The sequence below is a fragment of the Cygnus olor genome, chromosome 1, assembly GCF_009769625.2.
Source record: "Cygnus olor isolate bCygOlo1 chromosome 1, bCygOlo1.pri.v2, whole genome shotgun sequence".
In the NCBI taxonomy this organism is placed as follows: Eukaryota; Metazoa; Chordata; class Aves; order Anseriformes; family Anatidae; genus Cygnus; species Cygnus olor.
In genome coordinates, this window is record NC_049169.1 from 194347943 (window position 1) to 194369853 (window position 21911).

General features: G+C 38.8%; 2 protein-coding genes across 10 annotated transcripts in view; one reads left to right on the plus strand and one right to left on the minus strand.

The window, feature by feature from the left end:
* DYNC2H1 (dynein cytoplasmic 2 heavy chain 1) overlaps window positions 1-7265 on the minus strand; it is a 165997-nt gene extending 158732 nt beyond the window's left edge. For all 9 annotated transcript variants that reach the window (XR_005816072.1, XR_005816073.1, XR_005816075.1 and 6 more), the window contains exons 1-7: window positions 6946-7265; window positions 3944-4114; window positions 2773-2908; window positions 2231-2349; window positions 1516-1660; window positions 481-713; window positions 27-161 (exon numbers count right to left, since the gene is read on the minus strand). Coding sequence is in view for 6 of the 9 variants with exons in the window: in XM_040544151.1 (XP_040400085.1) it covers window positions 27-161; window positions 481-713; window positions 1516-1660; window positions 2231-2349; window positions 2773-2908; window positions 3944-4114; window positions 6946-7134 (1128 nt within the window). In the remaining 3 variants the exon portion in view is untranslated. The remainder of the gene's footprint in view (window positions 1-26; window positions 162-480; window positions 714-1515; window positions 1661-2230; window positions 2350-2772; window positions 2909-3943; window positions 4115-6945) is intronic.
* Window positions 7266-7419: 154 nt separating this feature from the next.
* On the plus strand, window positions 7420-20965 carry DCUN1D5 (defective in cullin neddylation 1 domain containing 5). Its single transcript, XM_040544156.1, has 8 exons — window positions 7420-7722; window positions 10201-10292; window positions 12645-12715; window positions 13104-13195; window positions 18631-18739; window positions 18833-18937; window positions 19765-19867; window positions 20651-20965. Exons 1-8 carry the CDS (start codon window positions 7631-7633, stop codon window positions 20704-20706), a joined length of 720 nt encoding a protein of 239 aa, XP_040400090.1. The 5' UTR covers window positions 7420-7630; the 3' UTR covers window positions 20707-20965.
* Window positions 20966-21911: the final 946 nt, after the last annotated feature.

Genomic DNA, 21911 nt, shown 5'->3' on the forward strand with positions numbered 1-21911 from the left:
CGATAAATTAAAAATAAGCATTATACCTCTGTGTAAGGATTACAGTGTACAGGATTTAGGCCAGCAAAGGGCTCAAACACCTGGGCAACATGTAAAGCATTTTGTTCTCCAGATGGCAAAAAGAATATAAGTTTTTCATGCAGTGTTCTAACAGTTAAGACCTATAAAAGAAAATATGATATATCAACATGCTTTTACATAAAACTTACGTTTAAAAGCAAAAAGCACAAGCACTACATGACACCCTTCTACTTTTTACAGAAAGTTTTTGAAAGTCTCAGGCAAGCATATGAATTACAGAATGCTCACTCTAAAAAGGCTACAAAAAGTGTTTTTACTTTCCTTTTATGACTTTATTTTTATTTCCTATTAAATAATGGTGTTTAATGAAATAGATAAAAATAAATAACAATAAATAGTAATTATTATTCAATGATAGTAATACGTGATAAATAAATAATGAATAAATGTGGATAATACCTCATCAAGACGTTTGCTGAATTTGACTAAAGATTCAGGAAAATACTTTTCATTTTTCCACTGATGCAGAGTATAACGCTGCCACAGTTGTCCAGTTAAGTATTCACAAGCTGATGCCCATTGCTCACAAATCAAGATGCCAGCCTTTAGATTTTCTTTAACAGTGTGAAAAGCATCCTCCCACAGGTTCAAAGATGCTAATTTTCTCTGAACAAATCTACCTAGACAGCTTCCTAGAACAGAAAAAAAGTATATGAAAACAGTATACAGTTTGTTCAAAATAACTTTTTTAAACTCCACATCAAGTCCCAACAATATTTTTGAAAAACTATTATAAGGTTATTATTTAAAACCACACAAATTTGTCAGTAACTGTTCACATTGTTTCAGCTTCAATAAATCGCTTAAACATCTCCATGTTAGTCCAACTGGAGGTTGGCCCAATATCAGAAACTGATGGATTTCGATTCTGGAATTCATGCACAAGCATCATCTGTATCAGCAGTGATGGCAGCTGTCTGCCCCCAGCCATCCTGATACAAACAGCCGTCCTCCTCATGCACACAAAAGTTTGACAGCAGCAGGAAAGCTCGCTGTCCTATGTCTGTCCCAGAACACGGGACTACTGTCATGAGAATGAGGGAAGCAGTCTCTCTGTATGTCCTGCTCCCACTTCCATGCAAACTGAATTAACTTTCAAATGAGGGTTTTATGCAAATAAACATTCTCCTCTGGGAAAAAGACAAGAAGCCAAACAGAAGTGAAACGAATCTAATCCACAGGTTCAAAAGGTATCAAACTCCATGTTGGTATTATCTATCGTCCTCCCAGGCATGCCTGAAGGCATCAACCCGAACTGGCTGAATTGCTGGACACCGCAAGGCAAGCAGCATTAATGGATCATAACTACAACAAGCAAGTACCTTAATGCTGGAGGGTATCAATGGGGTCTTTAAGAGGAGGAAGGTCTCTGCTCCAGGATTCATTTCACTTTTTCTCAAATGTTTATTTAATAAAGACTGCATAAAGGTTTACCTATTACATCCAAGAGATTATGCATGCGTGGCTGTGGATAAGGATCATGTTCCGTTTGTCTCCACACACTATCAAGGGTATCCCTGGTAGTCTCCACTAAATCCACAACTTCAAATAAAGAGAGACTATCCAAGTTATAATAATCCTAGGGAAAAAAATTAATACAATCATTTTGCAACTAGTATTGTAGAAACAACTATACTTTACTGAAGCTAGTAATTGCTATAGTTTTCTTGTTTTATTGCTTAAAAGAATATGGAGGGATCCTCTCAAAAAATGTTAAATATTTAAGTTTATTTGTGTTAGGAATGATTCATATCTGTAGTGCTACTTGAGCAAGTGCTGTCCATGTGCCTGAAATTTTGTATAAAGTTTGATTGTTGTCCTCTGCATTTTCAATTTCTCTTTTAATAAATTCATGACTAGCATGAACAAATTGTAGCATACCATTACATTTCCACAGCAGATCTCAGGATTTAATGGTCAAATCTGCTCCCCATTTACTTCTGGCATTCCCCTTTATCATTGTCACTAGGAACTACAATAAATGTCATTTAAAGTAAAATCTTGCCTAAGAAAAATTAACTAAATAGCTATATATTCATGTATTTAAAAAGAGCGTACATATACAGACATATTTCACAAGGAGAGAGGGTTTGGGGCTTTTGTAAGTCTACAAATATAGAATACACTTATTATACAAAAGAAAACATACTTTAGCAATGTCCTCAAATAGGTCTTTAAAATGAGAAGCTCTCTCTTTACTATACAATTTCGTTCCATGACGAGCACATTCTATCCAGAATTGAAATTCATCTGTTGGTGTAAGTATAGCTGCAAATAAGAACAGAAAATGTTGAAATACGAAACACATGAATGGTAACAAAAGACTTACAGGTGGAACATACTTTCTAAAGCAAATTTTTGCCTTACAGTTATGTGATTGCCCTTTGACTTCTGACTCAAACTAAATGTAGTATCAAGTTCATACCAAGAGACCAGAGTCGACCATCACCAAGCCCAGTCTACTCAGCACAAGCTGTTATATTTCACACTCTGCTGGCACTGCAGGCACTTCAGTCTTTCCATGAAGACTGGAAATTCAACTTATCAAACACTGATTTACTCCTAATTTAAAATTAATTGACTATAGCAATATAATTTATTACACTTTGTTGATGATTGTTATACTATGTGTTTTTAATCTTTATATTGATAGTATGATAATTAATTATAAAAAACAACTGCCAAACAAACCTTGCACATCATCTTCACTGAACTTTTCTCCCATGCAATTAGGATCTGATCTTCTGAGAACAGCACTCAAACCAGTTTCAAGCTCACTTAGAAGCTTCTGGAGTTTGGGATCAAATGTTTTACTCCATGTCTCATCCTGCAATGAAAATTTCACAAAATGTGACTCATACAACCGAACCATTACTATTTTCCTTCCATTTATCTAAATACACACACACACACACACACAGGGACAGATTAGTGACAGTTACCCACATGATGAGATGCCATAATATTTTTCTTAACACCAAGGAAAAACATTTTCTGCTTTTTACTTCTCAAATCAGAGTAATACAGTGCAATTTTTTTTAATCGCAAATTCATAAGTCAATTGTTGGATTTATAAAAGGACTTTGCGAGTGTTCAGAATTCTTTAAGTAATTCTCTGTTAAGAAAAATGAATTCTGAATCTAATTCTAGACTAGAATCTGCAAATTGCTATAATCAAACATTGAAAGTTGTGTTTTCCTAAAATTATTTTATTAATGTTGTAATGTGCAAGAAATTAAAAACGTGCAACTGCTGAAATTCTGCTTGTAAAGATAATGAAATATAGACATGATTATTGTTTTTGACAAAAAAAATCCACAAAAGAAACATGTTCTTTAATGAAAATGAAGCGAAAGCCTAAGAACATTTTAAAATATCAGATCTATGAAAACTGCAGTTGTACAAACTAATCCAGAGGCCAGAACACCTATCTGACTTTCTGTAGAAATCATACTTTGCGTGATACTGACATATGCATTTTGGATAAAACATAAAACATCTAAAACAGGAAAAATACACAAGATCAGAATTACTGGTGGAAAGGGAGGTAAGGAGCCATTGCCTCCAATAACCACAGCACCATGTATTCCATGTTTCTAGTCAGGCACACACATATCCAGAACCCTCCTAAGACGATATGAGACAAAATGATAAAGTGTCTTCTTTAACTCAGAAATGAGAAATATGGATTTAGATAGATATTTTAGGTATTAGATATTTAGATATTAGAAATATCTATTTAAGCTCTTAAAATACTTTATTTTTATAATATAAAATATTTTGTCAGAATAATTAAGATAGACAGTGGAATTCTAATTTTTCAATTAAATCTATAGACTATTTAAATCAGCGTATTGCTCACCTTCAGTAATACTGGTGCAAAAACTTGTCGAACAGCTTGATAAAGGGTGTTAATTGGTGAATCTAGCATAGATGACACAAGGATATTACTATGAAGATTATCTTCGGTAATTACATCAGGTCGCAGCTTAAAGAATACCAACACATTATTCTTTGAATCAGTAGCTTCAATCTGTAATAATAAAATAAAAAAAAGAAAGAAAGTTTTTCAGAAAACTGTGATTGACTATGTATTATACTAAATTACCATTTACACAAATGATTTACATCAAGAAAAAAATGATAAATTACCACATTATTCCATATGTGTTCTGATAGCATTCTGGTAGTACCTGACTTGCAAAGAAAACCAAAACTTTTATTATACTCATCCTTGAGCTGATAGGAACCTGAAATGTAATTTCCAACATCGAAAACATAATGCCTTTTTCATCATAAACCATCCACAAACACCATAGTTACTTACTCTATTTTGAAATGTTTGCTTGCTGCTTTTTAAGGACAAAATAGAAACTCACTTGCATGCCTTGAGAAGAATAAATGTGAAGAATTTAAACTTCCTTATTGCATTTTTACGCAGCATTACTTTGGAAATACTTTTCTCAATATTCTATATTGTCTTTCTAAGTCTGCAGATACAGAGCTCTACAGTAATTCATTGACTGTTCAGGGAAAGAGAAAGGCATCCTCATTCACCAGTAAAATCTCAATATGTCAGCCAACTCTTTTTACTTTCACAGTCCCACTTGTGGACAAAATTCTAAATGTCACGTTAAAATCAAGCGTTGAAATTCTCTGGGGCAAAGAAGAATCCATAAAACAAAAGAACATTATTAACGTTATTAACATTATTAATCCCAAATTCTGTGCAATTGTAAACACCTGTGAACTTTTTTTTATTTTTTTCTTTTAAAAGAAATGGAACGCTAGTAAGAACAGCTTTCAGCTTTAGTGGACAGTGCCAGGCTTACTTTCTTATCAGGTCCTTAAGCCCAACACCATGACTTTTCCCCATACTCTACAAACATCATTTCAGTGGGACAACAGGAGAACACTGTGGCCCCTGTACACACCTGACGTTGTACCTTCCACAGCTGCTGACAGTGGCTTTGCATATCACACAGTGGCTAAATAGCACACCCCAAAAACGTACACGTTCCCTGCATGAATGTTATGTGCACTAGACCTGAAAGTCTGAAGAGGTGCTGACACCAGACATGTGTAAGCCACTGGTCCGCAGAGCAGTTCACACGTTAACAGCTCCCTACACCACCTGCCACTACACGAGGAACCGTCCCTGAGGCACCAGCCACCGTGCCCATTCTGCTCTCCATTCAGCCACCATTCTGCTCTCACAGCAGAAAGACGGGACACAAAGCTCCTCCGGTGCCCAGCACAGGTCACTCCACACAGCAGAGCTCAGGTCTGCCCCAGCAGCCTGTGGATGCAGGATTTGGTGAAACCTGCTCCTTGGGACTTGTCAGATACGAGACAACATGCCGCATTTTGGGCTACGTGTCCTGCGTGGTCACTGGAATTGTGACCATTCCTGTGCCACCTCCTGTCACCTGCCTGCAGGGTCGCCTGGGAACGAGCTGTGCATCAGGCTCCCCCTGGCACTTGTGAGACAAGCCATCCCACAGGCCGCCATACGCAGCACCCTAAAACTACGTATCACCCTACAACTGCACATCATGCTGAAACTATGCAGCGCCCTAAACCTACACAGCACCCTAAAACTGCACATCAGCCTACAACTGCACATCACCCTAAAACTGCGCAGCACCTTACAAGTGAGGATCGTCCTACAACTTCGCATTGCCCTACAACCATGCATTGCCCTGCAACTATGCAGCACCCTAAAACTATGCAGCACCCTAAAACTGCTCGTCACCTTAAAACTGCACACCGTCCTACAACTGTGCATCACCCTACCAGTGAGCATTGCCCTACAACTGTGCAGCGCCCTACAACTATGCAGCACCCTACAACTGCTCATCACCTTAAAATTGCGCATCGCCCTACAACTGTGCATCACCCTACAAACACTCAGCACCCTAAAACTGTGCGTCACCCTACTAGCAAGCATTGCACTACAACTGCGCAGCACCCTACCACTGTGCGTCACCCTACAACTGAGTATTACCCTGAAACTACACATCAGTATTACCCTAACCAGTATTATTACCCTAAACATATACAGTATTACCTTAAAACTACGCCTCACCCTAAAACTATGCAGCACCCTAAAACTGCGCAGACCCTACAACTGCGCATCACCCTAAAACTGCACAGCACCCTACTAGTGAGCATCGCCCTACAACTGTGCATTGCCCTACAACTGAGTATTACCCTAAAACTATGCAGCACCCTAAAACTATGCAGCACCCTACAGCTGCGCATTGCCCTACAACTGTGCAGCGCCCTACAACTGTGCAGCACTCTAAAACCGCTCGTCACCTTGAAACTGCACATCGTCCTACAACTGCACAGCGCCCCAAAACTGTGCATCGCCCTACAGCTGTGCATCGCCCTACAACTACCCAGCACACTAAAACTGTGGATCAACCTACCAGTGAGCATTGCCCTACAACTGTGCATCACCCTACAACTATTACCCTAAAACTACACAGCACCCTAACGTTATGCAGCACTCTAAAACTGCTCATCACCTTAAAACTGTGCATCGCCCTACAACTGTGCATCACTCTAAAACTACCCAGCACCCTAAAACTGTGTTTCACCCTACTAGTGAGCATTGCATTACAACTGCGCAGCACCCTACCACTGTGCATCACCCTACAACTGAATATTACCCTAAAACTACACATCAGTATTACCCTAAACAGTATGATTACCCTAAACATATACAGTATTACCCTAAAACTCCGCATCACCCTAAAACCATGCAGCACCCCAAAACTGCTCCTCGCCCCACAGCTGCGCAGCACCACCCCACATCACACAGACGCCGCGCGGCGCTTGGCTCGGGGCCACCGTTACCTTGGTGGCCGCGCTGAGGCGGCCGCCGGAGCGGCGCAGGGCCAGCAGCGCCTGGCTGCCGTCGTCGAGGAAGCCGGCCACCTCCGGGCGGCCGCGGAGGGCGGCGGCGGCGGCGGCGGGCTCGAGGCCGAAGAAGTTGGCGGCGGTGGCGGCGAGGAAGCGCTGCCGGGGGTCGCCCGGCGCCGCCATGTTGCAGGCCGCGGCCCCAGGCCTGGCGGCGCTTCCCCGTTGCCAGGCCCCGTTTCTATGGTGACGGCAAATGGCGGCCCCAGGCTCCCCGATGCTCCGCCCCACTGTGGGCGTGGTCTGTATTAGGCCCCGCCCCCTTGGTGCAGGGCCGAGGGGAGGCTGTGCGCGCTGTGGGCGGGAGGGAAGGGGATGCCCCGCCCGTTTGTGGGCGGGGTCAGTGAGGGGGGGCGTGGTCTTGAGGCAGCCCCGCCCCGGCGGTGCCGTCACTTCCTGCCCAGCGGCGGCCGTGTCCGGGCCGCCCGCCGTTCCCTCAGCGGCCGCCGCTCGGTTCCTCGCTCCCGGCCCGTGGGGCCTGCGCGGCCCGGGGAGCAGCAGCGGGGCGGCGCGGGGCTCCCCGGGGCTCCTCTTTCCGCGCGCGGCCGCCGCAGCGCTGAGCCCGGCGGGGCCCCGGCCGCGGCCCCCGGCAGCGGGGCGGCCCCCGCCCCGAGGCAGGACGATGCCGGTGAAGAAGAAGAGGAAAGCCGCGGCGGGGGCGGCGGCGGCGGCGGCGCAGGACGAGGCCGGCCTCAAGAAGTGTAAACTCGGCAGGTACCGGCGGGGCGGGGCGGGCCAAGGCGGCCGCTTGTGGCCCTCAGCACGCCTCAAAACAAAGTCAAGACATTCTTCGTTAATAAATTCCAGAGCCTGAAGGATCTCGAAGCATTTTGTTGATCAAAATGCGTAGAAAGGCCATTAATATCTGCAGCGTTTTTATTAATACCGTGGTACCTACCGCACTTTATAGATACCTTAAAGGAGGCTGTAGCAAGGTGGGGGTTGGTCTGTTCTCCCACGTGCCTGGTGACAGGACGAGGAGGAATGGGCTCAAGTTGCGCCGGGGAGGTTTAGGTTGGATATTAGGAAAAACTTCTTTACTGAAAGGGTTGTTAGGCACTGGAATGGGCTGCCCAGGGAAGTGGTTGAGTCGCCATCCCTGGAGGTCTTTAAGAGACGTTTAGATGTAGAGCTTAGTGATATGGTTTAGTGGAGGACTTGTTAGTGTTAGGTCAGAGGCTGGACTAGATGATCTTGGAGGTCTCTTCCAACCTAGACGATTCTGTGATTCTGTACCTGAAATGGCCATTAGCATGATAAAGCATTGGCATGGTGTAGCAGGAGCTTCCAGCACAGCTTTCCTCAGGAGCTGTATGCCTCCTTAACCTATTAGACCTTTACAAGTATGTCAGTAAAATAGTGGTTACGACAAACATCCTGAGGACATAAGAATACAAAAGACTTACGAAATCAATGCTATGGGAATGGCTATTGCAAGAAACTGTGGCGTATGCCCTTCCTCATAGGTTGACCTTAGAGGTTGAGGTTAGAAGTCACTAGGCTTTTATCTTGTTATGACTGATCACTTTGGATAGCTGTTCTGGAGCTCACTTTTTGCACTTGTTAATGAGCTTTTAGTTTCAGTCTAAGTTTATTCACAGCCAGTGCTCGATAACCTTTCTTGTGTCAACATTATCATAGAATCATAGAGTATCCCAAGTTGGAAGGGATCCACAAGGATCACTGAGTCATCCTTTATCTAAAGCTTCTTCCTCATGGTTCTGCCTCCAAGTGCATTTGGAGTGAGTGCTTGTGTTTTCTTGTGCTTTTTTTAAATTAAACAAGCCAAATTTTTCTGGTTTGTAAGAGATTTTCAGTTTTCTTGCCCATCCTAGCCCTTCTCTGCAGCTGTTCCAGTTTCAGTTCATCTTTCTTGAGTGTTGCTGACCAGAACTTTATTCTAACTTCTTTTGACTCGACAAAATCCTTTGGAAGCTTTATTTTAAATAAAAAGCTTTGCATGAAAGTCGTTGGTTGGACAAAAACTATGAAGAAAATGAAACTCACTGTTAGCTGGTAACAAAATGGTAAAGAGACGAGTATTTTTAATATAACATTTTTATATAGCTATATAATGCTAATATTTTTTTAATAAAAACTCATCACAAATGGATATGTGGTTGTATATACTGGGTGAAAGCATCAAGCAAAAGTATGGCTCTCTTTCTAGTGACTTGTGTTTGTAATGGCGGTTTAATGGATGGTTGTCTGTGGTACATCTTTAATTGCAGCTTTCAGCACATATGGCCTCATCTTAGAAAGCGCTGCTTTTCCTCCTAGTGAAGCTTAAAGCAATACATGGGAGGTGTTAATTTGCACCTCATTCTTAGAAATTTTAGCATGTTGTAAAAGTATGTAATTTGTATTGAGAGGAGAGTGCGTTGTAAAGGTGCTATAACTCCTTACTGAGCAAAGATGCTTTCATGAGTCAGTGTTTTTACTGAAAGAAATCAGTTCTTTTCTGTATTCTTTCAAAGAATAACAAATTTAAAAAAAAAAAAAATCGCTTCCTAGGCAAATGAGATTGTATGCCACATAAGGAAAATAATGTGGGGGGTGGGAGCTGCCTTTGTGGAGCAGTTTTGGTCCTTCCATAGATTGCATATTGCTATTCTGGTGTGTGTACTAAACAGCTATAGAATTTAGAGATTTAGTTACATGTTTAATGTAAACAAACTGACTGAATTTTCTTTCCAAATTTGGATGCCTAAATATAAATAGCCTGACTTTTATGTATGTCAAACTCTGCAGCTCCTGTTGACCTAAATTGGATCTGTGCATATTCAGCACCCTTGAAGATCATGCTGCTTATTAGAGACCTGACTTTAAACGCCTATATATATAAATATAAGCAGATAATGGAGCATTTGAATTACTGAGCAGTGGTGTTTTAAATATCTGCATGTGGGGGTTTTGGCTTAATGTCTACAAGGTGACAATATTCTGGCAGTTCAGAAGAAGTAATATTTGCAGTAAGTTGGACTATGAGAAGGTTGCATTTCAAGGTAACTTTCTGTTCCAACAAATGTTGAAATAGGATGACTGACAGTTGTCTCTTAACAGATTCAGCTTTTTTATGTATATTGACTTTGTGAAACAGTTTACCTAGTTTGAACTAATAATAAACACTTAGAATGTAATTTGATTTCCCATTTCTCAAAATAACACTTATTATTCTTGTGTTTCTCTAAGCTATTGCAGATCACAAGCCTCTGGTAAAGTAATAAGTGGAGAGGAACACTTTTCGAGCAAGAAGTGCCTAGCTTGGTTTTATGAATATGCAGGTAATAATGTAGTGTATTGATAATTAAAATTATATGGCTTTTTTTAAAACAAACTAACACATCATATTATTTGCACTTTGGTCTTTGTGCTCATGTAGACATAAAAGGTATGTCCATATTCACTTCCTTATAAAACGCACTTAAATTGTTAGTAAAAGCTATAGTAATTCTCAGTATTTGTTTTTCTATATTTTTCTCTTCTTTCCTCTGTGCTTTATAATTTACTATGATGTTCTTCAAAATGAAATAACTGGTACTGCACTTGAACTGAATGATTCTGCTTCTGATTTTAAAAGGACAGTGAGAGAGTTTGGACAGAAGTTGCCTTCAGTAAATATCCAGTGTATACTGCAGCTTATTTACTAAACTGTTACTCCATTTAACTGTATGCTTAGAAATTCTGGATCTGTGAACTGTTACTAGTTTCTTGTCTAGTCACTAGTTGAAGTGACTAAATAATTGGAGACTAAAACTCGTTATTGGCCAGTTCTCCATATGAAGTGATTTATCTGCCAGGAATTGGTTTGGGCATGTGAATCAGAACTGATATGTTGCTGGCAGTCTTTCCAGAGTAACAAACTACTCTTGGTTCTAGTAATCTACTTTCTAATTTGCATTTGAGGCATGCTCTTTTGGAATCAGTCTTTCCTGGGAAAATTTTCCTTTCAGTTTTGTTGATTTTCTTCATATAAAGTTTGTAGGCATTGAGTTACCTGCACATAATTTTATCTTTTAATGCCTATAAATGTTCTTGTTGAATCAAGAACTGGCTGTACAAAATTATACATGTGACATATTTAGATTATCGGTTAACTAACATTTTTTTAGCATAAAATAGGTTTCCAGTGAAATTAGACACAGTTAAATATATATATTCACATATACTCAGCAAGTAGAGAAATGAAACCTTTGTACTAAGAGTGTACCTCTGTGTACATACAGTACATAATGTCTGAATTGTATACATGATTTCTGCGCCAGAAAACTGATTCATATTTTGACGTCATTACCAGAGAACTGCTCTGCATGTGTAATAATTCATAATTACTTCATACCTTAAACTTGCAGGCTGTTTAACATGTTCTATATAAGGGCTTTGTTTTGCCTTGTTTAGCTAGGTTAAAAAAAATAATAATTGTGCAACGTTTTTAAAGAGGTAAGCATTCATGATCTTAAATGCCAGTTGTTTTATTTTCCTGTAATACTAGTCATTCTCAATACCTTTTTATTTAGCATGTTCTTATCTCACAGTGAATGATTATTTTAAGTATGTTATCCAAACTCCTGAAAAGAGTTCTGCTTAGAGTAACAGCAGATGTAGATGAAGGGGAGACGGATATCGTCAAGATTTTTTTTAAAAAAAGAGGGCTTTCTGTCTAACTAGCAACATTTGCTGAAAATATCACAGGATGGTATTTTGGTGTGGAACATATAGCCTTTAACTTTTACATAGGTTCATACTCACTAAAACGATGTTAACAAAATGATCCAAAATACATCAAAATAGAATGTCAGCAAGCCTTTTGATAATACTTGGATGCTGAGCAGGAGTCATTTTTGTAACAGGCTCAACAGAAATAACGGAAACCAGAGGGATTCAGAGATACAACTGATTGCACAATGTGTCCGTATGTGCTCTTTAAATATGCTGTATTGCTGCTTTTTGGAAGTATTCTTTGTATTAAAAGGGAAAAGTGACAGCATAAAACTAACTGTTGTGGCCCCAGTCAAGGTAATTTCAATATAGTCAAGATTTTTTCTGCTTTATACGTGGTTAACATGCGTAGCATTTTTCTGACTTACCACTCTCCCCATATTATTTAGCATCATAAAGAATTCAACATAATTATTATTAGATTCCTCCTCTGCTGTGTTAGTGTAAACCTGTAATGCTAACATGGTTGAAAGAGTAATATCCATAACAGTAACTCAGACAGAAATAGAGGTTTTTGTTGTTGTTAGAATAACTATTTGAAGAATGTTATTTTTAGAGTAGAGGTACTCATGGATTTTTGCTGTGTCAATGTGAAGCTCACCGGAGGCTTATGAAAACTCACATAAGCAAAATAAAATGTTTGCTGTTCTAGGGAGGTAGTTCACAACAGTTCTGTTTTAGTTTTGCTTATAGTCCATACTATTTTTTTTAGGTAATGCACTCACCTCCAAGTTGCAACTGATGTAATGGTTCTAACACAATAGTTACTTCATAGAATAATTAATTGTTTTTAAAGATAGCTTATATGAAATGTAGTCTAATTCTTGTGTGTAACCCTTGCAATGATGCAATTCAAATGTTACTTACATTTCATCGGATGTTACTTATATTTCAGTCTGGTTCTTTTTGTTTTGAAGGTCCTGATGAAGTTGTGGGGCCCGAAGGAATGGAAAAGTTCTGTGAAGACATCGGTGTCGAGCCTGAAAATGTAGGTTTCTACAATACTAGAAACCCTTTAAAAGGAGTTACTGGATTAGTAGATTTAGTTCTGTATACAAATCTTAACTTCAGTAAGCAAAGTGCTGTGTATCTTGCTACGTTTAGGAGTTGTTCTAAGATTGTCTCAATACATCAATTATGTGCAGCTGTTGTTTGGGGTTTTGTTTGTTTTATTGTAGTAGTACTTTCATCTTCAGAAATTTAAATTTAAGGGCATGATTGCACGTGGCTGAATTATTAGTTTATTACTAGCAAGTAAAGTGCAAGCATGTACGATTGCTGGAATGTTTAAATGCTTGGAATTTTCTTCACTGGCATCTAGAAATCAGTCTTACATATTAACTCCTTTTTCTCCCCTTGTTTGTTTTCCCCTCCAGATTATTATGTTAGTTTTAGCCTGGAAGCTAGAGGCTGAAAGCATGGGGTTCTTTACCAAGGAAGAATGGTTAAAGGGGATGACTTCGTTACAGTAAGTGGTTTTTTTTTTTGCACATATAATAGACTGTTCAATTTTTCTTTGTACCAGTAGCTTAATGATTCTTGCCCTCAGTTTTGTGTACATTGGCAGTAAGACACAGAACCTCTTGGTTTGGGGTTCGGTCTCAGTCACCAACTGGAAATAACTGGTGTGTTTCATCAGATTGTGAATCCAATGCATTCACTCAAAGTTTTGTCTAACGTTAATTAAATCAGGCTTTGGTGGCTTCTTATTATTAGAAAAAGGTACGTTACAATACCAAACTAGCTATCATACACATGTAAGCAGATCTGGAGATCTCCGTGAACATCTCAGCATTGGTATTCTGAGAAGTTTGTTGCTGATTTCCAAGCTGTGTAGATAAGGACTGTTGATGATAATCTTCATTCATTACTGTTATTTATTGGATACAGGTCAGAAGCAATGCTTAATGCACAGGTAAAATAACACTTTTTTTGATTTATAAATGCACTTCTCACATCATTCAGTGAGCAGGAATTTTTGGTGAGATTATATTCTGGCTAAAGAGCGTGATTCATAAAACTAATCTGCTTTGGTGAGGCTTGGTTCAGCCATTGTGTTTTGTTTGTTCTTCATGAAACATGATACATGAGTGTTTTTAAGGGTGACTTCTTATGATACTGCATTCAATTAAATTTGGATGCATGAATTTTAAGATGCAGTGTGTAAATGGGTATAACTGAGTCACTTCTCTGAAGTACTTAATTTTTACGCCCAATTGGAAGGCTTCAAAAGTCAGCCAGGCTAGTGAGAAGGTAAGCACAAAAATGCGTGAAGTCTGGCAGCTCCTCAGAGCCAATACTGTAGATTGAATTTCTATCTAATAATCTGCTGTAGTTAGGAATATTCATTTCAAGGCTAGAGCTCGTTATGCTTCAGATTTAATGTGTTTGAGAAAATACGGTACTGATGTGCACTTTTTATATAAACAAACATGTAATCAGAGCAACTGCTAAGCCTAAACAGTTACTCAGGGGAAGCAAAACAATACAGGTTGTGCTAGTCATAGGCTTGTAGACTAAGCATCTGGATAAAGCTATGACCTTCATATGAAGGAACTGAAGACTGAATACCTTAAAAAGAGCGTAAGTCTGTAGGCTTGAATTGTTGAATATTCAGGGGAGGGAGGGGAAATCTATTTTCCTGTGATAAATTTGACAAATCTTTTCAGAGAGAAGGATTTACACTTAAAGCAATAGAGTATTATTACATTCTTGCACAGCATTGTTTCAATTTTGCATGAAGAAATGACATTAGAATGCATTAAAAGCCCCATGTGTGTTCTAAGTCTGATTTATATTACAGAATCCTTATTCCAAAATATGTGGAATTCCACATAATGTAAGTGCATGAGCAGTGCTGGATGGAATTCAGCTCCAGATTAACAAGTGTGGTTTGTGTGCAGGAGCTGGATTTCTTAAGCTCTTTTTGCAAACTTTGGAGATCCAGCCAGTGGAGCCTAGGGAGGTATTCAGTATATGCTGAAGCCTTGTGACTGGTCACCCAAATTGCTTTTAAGGGTTTCTTCACTAGAGCTCTGTGAATGGCAACACCTAAAGCTCAAGACACCGAAATCTGAAGTCTTACCTACATTTAGATGCCAACAGTGGGTGCTTGAATCTTAGTGACCACCAAAATTTGTGTTTTTTAACCTGTAGTTTTCTGATATGCTGATGAGATTTCCTCTTCAGAGAGGAGGAAAAATAAGTATGTGATACACCATCAAAAATGAAGGTGGCTCAAGCACTAAATGGCAGCTTATCAGACTTCAGTACAAAAGAGAGATTCCAGTATGTTGTGTTGGTAGCGTGAATCCTGTCCTGTATGTGTGTGTGTGTGTATATATATATATATATATATATATATATATATATGAAAACTGGTTGTCTGAAACTCTTCTTGTAGTTGGCAGAGTACCTCAGGTGGGCAGTTTGTTTCACCTTAGGATGAAATGAATAGCCCTCAGCAAGGGGCTGTTTATCTACACTTGCATTGGAGGCTGAATAACTTGAACTTGAGCATTTAACCCTTGGTATCTGACAAATAGGTGAGAGGTGTGCTCATGTATTTGTCAGATGTGGGCTGTATAGGCCTACGAAGAAAAACACCTAGGTATAAAATGAAGGTCAAGAAAAAAGGATTAAAAATCATGATTTTATTAAATTCCCCATTGTTCGAATTAGCTAAATGCAAACAAACAATTCCTTGTGTAAGGAAGTGAGGCTTTAGCAGATGCTTTCTCTGAGTACTTCTCTTTGGCTATTGTCTGAACCTTAGATTTTTAGCAAAATCTTACATTAAACATCTTTGGAAAACAAGTGGCCAGGTAAAGGGGAGAGAGACAAAATATATCCCAACTGTGGGAAAGATCTCTCTATGTTTTTAGGTACAAGAGAAGTCAAAGGGGAGCGGGAGGAGGGTGTACAGGGTAGGAAAGCCAGGTTTGTAATTTGTCTGTTTGCAATTATTAGTAGAAACTTATATGGGTTGTTTTTTCTTGAAAACCTAATACCAGCTCATTTTCCACTTTTGAATTTTTGTAGCTATTGCCTTTCTTTTTCTTTGTTGCTGGGCTAACGCAAAGTATTGTGTAAATACTTAGTGTATGCTTTAGTCTGATTTCTGGTCTCCAGACCTGTAGATCAGTTGATGTAACAAAATCTTTGCATTGTCAGGACATGGGGGGAAAAAATGCACCTTTGCTCTTTAAGCTGATACTTCCTTGGGCCTCTCCATGCTCCAGTTACTACATAAAACCTAAATTTCAGAGGATCCTGTCTCAGAACATGAAGAAGGCAAGATAATTTATTTCCTTTCCTCCCTTAGGAGGGCTGAATGATCCTCAGGGAGAGGGGGGGAATGGCTTGTAGATTCAAAGACCATTCAAACTACTTATACATTACCATTACTAGATGCTTTTAGTTTAATGTTTGTATTCCTCTTAATTTTTCTTCCTAATTGAAGAAAAGACAAGCACATGTGAATAAACATGGGAATATTTGAGTAGGAGATTCTCTATCTTTACTCTGCCCATGTCACCTATGCCTCAAACGAGCTCTATATCTCAATAGAAACGAAAATAGGACTGCTTTGTGATGCTAATTTAAGTTCTGTGTTATAAATATATATAGGGATATGAAGAGAATACAGTAAGCTAATGTCATTTTGTTGTTCTTGAGGTAGCTTTTAATACTGTTTTCCATCAAAGCCAGTTTGAGAATTCGTATCTTTTTTTCTTGTCTCTGTACAGCAGTTTGCTGTCACTTTACTTGTGCTAGTTAAAAGGCTGTTGTGGCTTTTTTTTTTAGTTAGGAAAATGATTCTGGGTGATCTCAGTCATCTTGTTGATGGTGCAGCCACCCAAATGGCTGTATTAAAAAAAAAAAAGTTTGACTACTCCTTAGTGCACTGGTGTGAAGAAAATCACTGCCTGGGTGTGGGAGTGCCTTAAATGGCTTGAAGAGATTTGTCCCTGCAAATCCTGAGAGTAGCGCATGTCTGAATGTGATCCCGTTTAACTGCTCAGCTTTAAATAGGCTGACAATAGCTCAAGAGTCTTGAGACTTGATAATTAGCACAGTTTCACACTAATTATATCAAGAAAATCACTTGTTACAATACCTATTACCAATAGTACAGTAGACAGTAAGTTTTAATTTGTATTTTAAATCTATGAATATTTGAGGAACTTTAACAGAATATTTTGTAGGAAGTGTAGATATACTGAAACTTGTGTGGATCCATATTAGTAAGTTAAATAACCTCAGTCAGGTTACCTTTCACAAAATGCTTGCTAAGCCTACTGTAAGTAACTTGCCTATTTTGCTAGTACACAAGCTGCATAATCACCTGGATATGTGTTAAGTAGTAGACTTCTACTCAAACGTAGACAGGTACTGCAGTATGAAGGTCTGAATGCAGAAAGAAGAGATGTTACGCTACAAGGTCATCTCATTTTATACTCATGATAATGTTTTAAGGGTTTAAGGATACAACACTGAGACCAATCACATAGTTGAAGACAGGGAAAATATCTTCAATTTTACCTAACTTTTTTTGAACAATGGTTCTTTTCAACTTGATATGTTTTTCCTTATTGTAAAATGTTAGCTCTTGTCATTTAACTATGCAGCCTGATTAGCTAATAGCTTTATTTATTTAACACTGACCTTAGTTTGGACTTGGGGCTGCTGGAGTCTGTAACAAAAAGGCTCCACCAGCTCAGATTGCTACATCTCTCTCCTTGCAGCTCTTCTGATAGAGACAGCCATAGGTGCATGCGCAGGCTAGCAGAACTGAGGATTAGGAAGCACAGCAGCAGTGCAACATCTTAGCAATGTGCTGCAGTACTCCTGAAGTGCCCTTGGCTGTGGGCCTGTGTTGGAAGTCCAGAAGGAGCTGTGAAAGATGCAGTGTTCTCAGAGAGGCAGGCTGCCAGCAGAGGGACAGGTGCACCAAAGGAAATACTTATGCACATTGCATCTTCCCTGTGTTAATGAAATTATAGTTTGTCACACAAGACAAGGTGGAAGTTGTTTTTTTACTCAAAGCAGCCATTATCTTATAAAAATAAAATATGATTGTAGTGTAACACCTATTCTCCTGAGTGAGCCTTTCCTGGAGGATTTACAGGTGTAAGTTACGTTCTCCAGTGCCAGTGTTGGCGAAGCTAACAGATTTTTTTTTTATTTGGAAGCAGAAGTCCTTGCTAAATAAAAATACATGAAGACCTTTATGTCTGGGATTTGAAATAATTTCTGGGCCTAAAAATTTTTTTTTTCTGGCGAAGGGTTTTCATGCCAACTAGCAGACCTGTAAATTGTAGTACAACCTTGTGTTTTCTGTTGAATAGCTACTGACTAGTCCAGGTGATAGGCTTATCAGAGCTTGCATTTATCAGCCATAAACCACTCTCAGGCCTCTGTAAGCTTTGCAAAGTGCCTCCTCAATCCTGCCAGTCATAAACATGTACAGTCTTGAAGTGTTTTTTACTGTTTTTTTCAGAGGTACATGGCAGAGAATCCAGCTGTAAATAAGGATTTTGCGTATCAACTTAAAGTACACTGAATACTCTTGTCTCCAAACTTTCAGAATGATTGGAAGATAAAATAGTTATGGATATTAATATAAACTGCAGAGTATGGCACAGAAAGACTATTTGAGAAGTAAAGCTGAGACTGTAATATGTTGCTGCTAAATTATTTTTTTAAACTTGCTTATAGTATAGAACCACAGCATTCATCGTGTCAGTAAAATATTGAACGTGTTCAGTGTTCAAGTCACTTTCATAGTATTATTACTGTAAGCCTGACAATTGCATTTTGGTGATTTTAATTGTTTTACATTTCCTGGAATGGTTCAAATGTTTTGTTTTGAAATTCTAACATATTTTCCTTTATTTTAAGGTGTGACTGTACAGAAAAGTTACAGAGTAAATTTGATTTCTTGCGGTCACAATTGAATGACATTTCATCGTTTAAGAATATCTACAGATATGCCTTTGATTTTGCAAGGGTAAGACTACTGGAGTGTTAAAGAACTTATAGTTTCACTTATTTAAAGAATTTGTACTCGAGTGTTTTTTGTGCTTTCTTTATTTGACCTTAGGACAAAGACCAGCGAAGTCTTGATATCGATACTGCAAAATCCATGTTAGCTCTTTTGCTTGGAAGAACTTGGCCACTGTTTTCAGTATTTTATCAATACCTGGAGGTACGCGTTTCCTTGACTTCTTGGTTGATGGCATACTTGTTGGGCTGTTCTGTGAAAAGATTTCAGGATTTGTGTTTGGATCAAGAATGTATCTGTATTTCTTCTTTTCCCTTGCTCAGGCTGCTTATGAAGTTGTGCTGTGCTTGTATGCGTCACTGTGCCCCACTCCCCTTCTCTCAAAAAAGACAGCTAAAATTCTATATTAATTAGGCTATAAAGGTAAAATTAATAGCATCTTGCTCTCTCCAGCTTACACCTGTGCTGAACTTCAAGTTTGCTTTGTGTAGGTGTGATATGTCAGTAACTAAAGCTGTGGCTGGCTCTGGAAGATTTTGCTCAGCTATAAGCAACTTGGTAGTGTGGATGTGCGTACATTGAGGAGCATGCTTGGCTTAATACTGATTTGAAGCCAGGGAATAGTATCAACATCGGAAAGCGCATGTCCTTACGATCATGCTATATGTACTCTGGAGAAAAGATTTCTGTAGTTGCTCATTCTAGAAACATCTTAACTAAGCACGCCCCGCTTCAGGGCAAAATGAAAATTTGCCCATTTTTAAAGCATCAGAGCAGTGAATTGATTCCTTGGTATTTCAATCTTGCTCTGATCTTCTTTCAAGAAGCTATTTTATGTTGTTCTAGAACTACCAAAATGTACTGTGTAGTAAAAAAGTTGGAAAAACAAGGGAATAGTAGCCATTGTTATCCGTTGAATTGTTTATTAGGAACTGACAGAAGATAAAATGAGAGAAACTAGAAATAATATGCAGCATTGTCAGATGTCATTTGACATTTCCAGTGTTTTAAAATTAAATTGTTTTCCCTAGCAATCGAAGTATAGAGTTATGAACAAGGATCAGTGGTACAACGTGCTAGAGTTCAGCAGAACTGTCCATGCAGATCTTAGCAACTATGATGAAGATGGTGCATGTAAGTATTCATAACTTTGTTCATTCTACTATTATTTTTAGTATTTTCAGTTGGCATATAACATTAGTACATTCAATTCCTGTAACAGAAACGATACTGTAAGGTATAAAATAATTCTTCAACAATACATAGAAAAACTGTCCTGATAGTCACACTTTCAAACTGCAGATACTAATTTTGCTAATATAGCAGAAGCATGCTGGCGTACTTGAGTGAACTTGTATCCAGTTTAAGGATCCGGTATAGAGACTTGCTAGATGAAACTGTAGACTTGGAAACAAAACTATAAACAGCAAACTTGTATTTTGCTATATATATAATAAATTCTTGTTAAATTAGAAAGTCGTCTAACTACTAATATGTGATAAATGGCTTATGAGGATGAATCTCCACTTAGCTGATAGTCAGTCCTACTGTGGCTGAATTGCTTTAGGCATCGCATCGCGTTCTTTGTTTTTTAATTATGTGCAATTCTGAAAGGCCTAACAAGAAGGAATTGTCCTGTTTTAGAATATAACCTTATTTTTTGTGCTTTCCATTCAGTTCAGTGCACCTGTCAAGTGTCAGGAACGTTTTTTTCATAGTTCTGTGCATAGCATTACTCATGCACCTCTTGCCACCTTTGGACTAAAGTGATCGTAGGCATATTTGGATGTTCATCACTATTTGGCTATAGTGGTTGACATAGATGTTGCCTAGACTAACGGTTTTAATCATCATACGTTAAGAGGAAATGTTTGAAAGACACTGGTAAATATAACACCAAGTTTTGTCCATTTGCAGGGCCTGTACTTCTGGATGAATTTGTTGAATGGCAAAAAGTTCGTCAAGCGTCATAGCAAGAATTTAAAAGAAAATGCAAGTTTTTTGGTGCCCGCCTGTACACAAACTAATAAGAAAAACAAAGGATTGCATTTTCATTCTTATGAAAGACTTTACAGTAATTTTTTTCCTTTTTTAAGGAAGTTTTCTTGTTACATGTGATATGGGCATTGAACCACACCTCTTCTGAGACTGAAAGTTGGAGTTCTTGTTTTGAGTCTTATGTTTATAGCATTTATTTCAGAACAATAAAGATTCAGATTTGTGACAAAGGCCTAAAAGTGAAGAATGTCCCTTGAATGTGAGTGTGGTGTCTATTTTTAAAACCAAATCTTTAAGATTATCTTTCTCGGAAGTGCCCTTTGCTATGAGTTGTTGAGACCTTAAAAATGCTTAACTGGCACTGTCGCTTGCTGATTGGTATGATAGTCTTGTGCAACAAATGTTAGAAAGAATGACTAATTATTTGAGCCCTGGGTGGGGGTGTGCTGTATATTAAGTATCGGTCATGGGTTGTACCACAACTTTCAGCTCCTTGTGGAGATAAAGGCCTTAAACTCTTCTGTTTTGTTCAGTACCCACCCAGTGGCACGGCATTTAATGGCAGACACTTTTTAAGCAGAAAGGTGTAGGGCATATGGCTCTACAAGCAGAACAGCTGAAAACAAGTTGCCTGTACTTCAGATGACAAAGAGATACTCTGTGGTGCAGAAAAGCAGCTTCAAATTTTTACTGCAGTTTAGACTTTGGATTGCTTTGTGTAAGAAGTGCAATTTATATTTTAAAAGGGAAATCTGGAAAGACTTGGCTTCAAGCTTTGCTTCTTTTGCGTTTTGGACCGGAAGCATTCACAGCATGACTTTTATCTCCCTGGAAGTTTTTCCGTGATTTGAGAGACTATTAAATCATCCAGTTTTGACCTGTATATAACAGGCTAATAACTTTTACCCTGTTATTCATGTATTGAGTCCAATAACTATTGTGATTGCCCCTTTTAGGCACTCAGTATTTGTGGCAACCTTTAAATACAGTAGAAGTTTGTCACTTTACCTTTCTGCACAGGAAGCTGAATGCCATCCTTGAGAAGGAAAGGGATTTTAATAAGTAAATGTGAGAAACCAAAATAGAAGGAGAGAATGAAGCATTTGTAACTTCTACTTTACTGTATAATTATATTATTTAGACTGTGATAATGCCATGAGACTCCAGTCAGTGATCAAGG

Excerpts from the sequence above, each read along its gene's own strand:
- DCUN1D5 (XM_040544156.1), top strand. The coding sequence starts at position 7,631 with ATGCCGGTGAAGAAGAAGAGGAAAGCCGCGGCGGGGGCGGCGGCGGCG. Across the intron at positions 7,723-10,200 it reads AAGAAGTGTAAACTCGGCAG|CTATTGCAGATCACAAGCCT; the intron begins GTACCGGCGGGG and ends TGTTTCTCTAAG. Across the intron at positions 10,293-12,644 it reads TTGGTTTTATGAATATGCAG|GTCCTGATGAAGTTGTGGGG; the intron begins GTAATAATGTAG and ends TTTGTTTTGAAG.